Source organism: Physella acuta, unplaced genomic scaffold, assembly GCF_028476545.2.
Source record: "Physella acuta isolate Inbredline_101_S28 unplaced genomic scaffold, ASM2847654v3 ptg001750l, whole genome shotgun sequence".
Taxonomy (NCBI): Eukaryota; Metazoa; Mollusca; class Gastropoda; family Physidae; genus Physella; species Physella acuta.
Genome location: NW_026733260.1, coordinates 13,453 through 17,755, shown reverse-complemented (window position 1 = coordinate 17,755; position 4,303 = coordinate 13,453). Strand labels below are relative to the sequence as shown.

Below are 4,303 nucleotides of genomic sequence, written 5' to 3'. Positions count from 1 at the left end.
TGGCATGTATAGACAAAAGTAATTTAAAAAAGGTTGCGTTTAGTTCCTATGTTTGTATATGTATTTGTTGAATATGTGAATTGTGAATCTGTTTTATGCCTCAACAAATGAGAAGCTGAGAAGAAACAGATCTAACTTTGTTGCAGATTTTTATCCAGACATCTTTCGCATCTACCCCCCCCCCCCCTCTCCTACCCCAGAACGAAATAAAGAAATAAAGAAAATATATACTATTATCAGTGTCTGCCCCCCCCCCCCCCCCTTGGAAATTTTAGTTCCCTGGAGAAAAAAGTCTGTAAGAAACACAGCCTTTTGACCAGCTTGAGACACATCATATATTCTCAAATAATCGTAACACATTAGAGTTGCTGTTCTTGGCTGCGAACATGGCAGCATTCCAGCCTTCGTTGTCTTTCATGTAGACGTCTGCTCTACGTTTGATCAAATAAGAGACAACTTCCTTACTGGCACTCTCGGCTGCTATCATCAGGGAGGTGAACCCACCTTGAGCAATGTGATTGACATTACCGTCATTATCTAGCAAAAGTTTGATAACGTCAACATCGCCTTGTCTAACAGCATGCATCAACGGGCTCCATCCATTCGAATCTTCACTGTTGACGTCAGCGCCACGTCTGATTAAAAATCTGGCAATGGAAACATTTCCGTTTGCCGCGCTAACCATCAGGGCAGTGACCACGCCGTCTGCTGATTGGTTCACGTGACATCCACATTCAACCAATCGTTTCACGAGCTCAAGGTTGATATGTGTGGATGCCGCCATTAAAGCCGTGTATCCCTGGTTATCAGCGTGGTTTAGGTTAGCGCCATGTTTGATCAAAAGTTCAACGACCTCAGGTGACCCTCCGTCTGCTGCAATCAGTAGAGTTGTCTTCCCATCATTGGTCACGTGATTCACATCGCCGCCCTTCTCTAACAGGAAATTGATATTTTCTTTGTTATCATCTTTAACAGCCAACAACAGTGCTGTCCAGCCGTGTTGGTCAACGATATGTTGGTCAGCACCTCTGGTAACCAAGGCAACCAGACATTTATTGTGGCCACTCTGGGCTGCCAGCATTAACGCCGTCTGACCATCAACATTGACGTCATCTATCTTTGCCTTTTGGTCTAACAACAACTTGACGCTATCAACATGGCCATTGCTTGCAGCGTACATCAGCGCCGTGTGTCCGGTCTCGTCTCTCAAGTTCACGTCCGCACGTCTAGACAACAAGAGCTGCAGGAAATCCTTCCGTCCGTTCTCTGCTGCCATCATCAGAGCCGTGCGTCCATTTCGAGAGACGGTGTTGACGTCAGCACCACGTGACAGTAAGACCAGCACGTGCTGTTTGTTGCCTCCCTTCACGGCCTGCATCAGAGCGGTCTCTCCGTTCTCATCACACGCATCAGCATCAGCCCCAGCGTCAAGTAAAACAACCAACACTTTGCACATCTCCTTGCTTGTACGCGTCTGAAAAGACACCAACAGTGGGTCCAAGTTTTCAATCTCTTTATTTTCTTTTTGCAGCTGTTCTACAGAATCATTTGCAGCGTACATTAAGACTGTCAAGCCATTGTCGTCTGAAATTTTAACGTCTGCGCCATGTTGGATTAACAGCTCGAGAATTTGTAACGGTGCTCCGTGTTTTGCCGCCATCATTATCGCCGTCTGCCGGTTGTTCGACAAGCGATTGACGTCACTTCCGTGATCCAGAAGTTTCTGCACAGAAGAGACATTGACTCCACCAGTGGCGAACATGAGAGCCGTGACGCCATCTTTGGTTGTCTTGTCAACTTTAGCCCCGTGTCTGATTAAAATCTCGATATTGTTGTCTAATGAAGAGATAGCGGCACACATTAGCGCTGTGACGCCGTCTTTAGACGCCATGTTGACACTGACGCCATTGTTTATCAACATCTCTACAATGTGCGAGTCACCTTGCAGTGACGCGTACATCAAAGACGAAAAACCTTGGCCATCTCTGGACTGTATATCTGCACCACGATCTATTAAGTAGTTGGCTATTTCTTTCCGTCCAGAATACACCGCCGCCATTACTGGAGTAAACCCTTTCATATGAGGCTGGTTTACACAAACCCCGCGGTCTAACAGAAAGGTTAGGTTTTGTTTGTTGCCAGACCTAGCCGCCAACAACAGGGGCGTCCACCCATCATTATCTGCCTGATCCATGTCGGCGCCCCTGTCAATTAAAGTACCCAGAACGTTTAGGTGGTTCGCGAACATCAAGGCGGTGTTTCCCTCATCATCTGCTTGGTTCACATCTGCACCGTTATCTAGCAGTAATAAAACTGTTGGATCATCGCCTCTACCAGCAGCAAACATCAGGGGCGTCACCCCTTGGTTGTTGCAGGCGTTGACCTCCGCCCCTGACATGACGAGGGCGGCGCAGACTTGCACGTGACCGTTGGACGCGGCTACCATCAGAGCTGTGTTGCCGTCGTCATCCATCTGCTCAACATCAGCTCCTGCACCCAGCAACAGCTCCACAGCTTCAATCTCTCCAGCTTGCGAGGCGTACATCAGCGCCGTCCATCTTTTGCTGTCCTGTAGCGTCACGTCTGCGCCATGTTTGATCAGCTGATGCATTATGTCTAATGGACCAGAATTTTTTACCACCAAACGACCATTGGGTTTCACAGCCATGCCGCTAAAATAAGCCGCCACCATCAACGCTGTGACGCCATCAATCGTTTCCTCATTGACCTCCACGTCTTTCCCCAGCAACATTTGAACCAGGGCAGAGTTTCCAGAGCTGACCGCTGCCATCAGTACAGTCCACTGGTCAAGTCTGATACAGTCAAGTTTGGCGCCGTGCTCCAGCAGGGTACGCACGACCTTGACCTTCCCATGCTCGGCCGCCACCAGCAAAGCGTTGACCCCGTTAACTGTAGCGTACTCCACATCTGCTCCCTTCCTGATCAGGCGTTCCACGTTGCCATGGTTACCGTGTCTGGATGCAAACATCAGAGCCGTCCAACCTTGACACTCGGACCTGTTCATGTCTGCGCCGTATTTGAGCAGAGACTTTAGAATTTCTGTGTGTCCACATTCAGCTGCTAACATAAGTTCTGTGACACCGAACATAGAGGTGACGTCTATTTGTAGTGTGTTTAAAATGTTTTGTATTACCTTATCGATATCACCATTCATGACATGGTATAGTTGCTTGGGCATGAAAAAGTCTCCACGTATATTTACATTAAAAAGACCACTTTCGTCAATAAAATTACCGTCACTTATACACGGAATTACTTTTCCTTGTTGGTTTAAATTAGGCAACAGTTCCATTGTTGAGAAATCGTAAGTTGCAAGCAGTAATATTTTTAGGAGTACCCAAACATCGATTTTTTTTTCTTCTGGGGATTAATTTAATTGCGAATGTATAGTATTATAATATATTACACACAGCCAACTTTTAAAATAAATAAAAAAATTATAGAATATTATACCCAAAATATTTCCAAATAGCTTTACAAAAGGAAATTACAAACATTATACACATACAGCCATACAAAAAGGTTATAAATTCTTCACTTACATTATCCCACGAAATAAAAAGTACACATCAGTAAAAATATTCTGAAATTTTACCGTAACATTGTGTCTTAAAATAGTCCAATGTAGACTTTTACAACTTGAACCCAATTTACTTACATCTATACCTCCTGTCAATGCAAATTTCAACAATAATCTTTGATACACTGTGAAAATAATAAAAGGCAACTTCACTCCTGAACACTAACAGTAGATATCCAACATAAAACTTACATCTATACCTCCTGTCAATGCAAATTTCAACAATAATCTTTGATACACTGTGAAAATAATAAAAGGCAACTTCACTCCTGAACACTAACAGTAGATATCCAACATAAAACCGAAATCAAAACCTAGAAGTATAGCAATTAAAAAAAAAACCCACATATTCTTCGGGGATTCCCAGTATTTTGTGTCATTAAAATAATTTCTAAAAATAGATTAAAAGATGACATTTAAAGATATAATTTATTATAACCATACTTTTAAACATTTTCCTATTTTTTAATTATGTGTGCTAAAGTATGATTATAATCAAATATATCTTTAAATATAAAAATATTAGTAGAACTAAAACAAAAATGAAACTGGTAATATTGTAAAGGAAAGAGTAACTATTTTCGGAGATTCCCATTTTATTTTACGTGTATGATTTAAGTTATTAAGTTATAGCATACACGCTTATGATACGTTGCTGTTAAATGGAATTGATTCGTTTTCCACTAATTCAAAATAGAAAAA

The 4,303-nt window shown here is 42.7% G+C and overlaps 1 protein-coding gene across 1 annotated transcript; it reads right to left on the bottom strand.

Moving 5' to 3' along the window:
* Positions 1–285: 285 nt before the first annotated feature.
* LOC131930273 (ankyrin-3-like) lies at positions 286–3,372 on the bottom strand. The gene has a single exon (XM_059286687.1). It carries the CDS (start codon positions 3,311–3,313, stop codon positions 332–334), a length of 2,982 nt encoding a protein of 993 aa, XP_059142670.1. The 5' UTR covers positions 3,314–3,372; the 3' UTR covers positions 286–331.
* Positions 3,373–4,303: the final 931 nt, after the last annotated feature.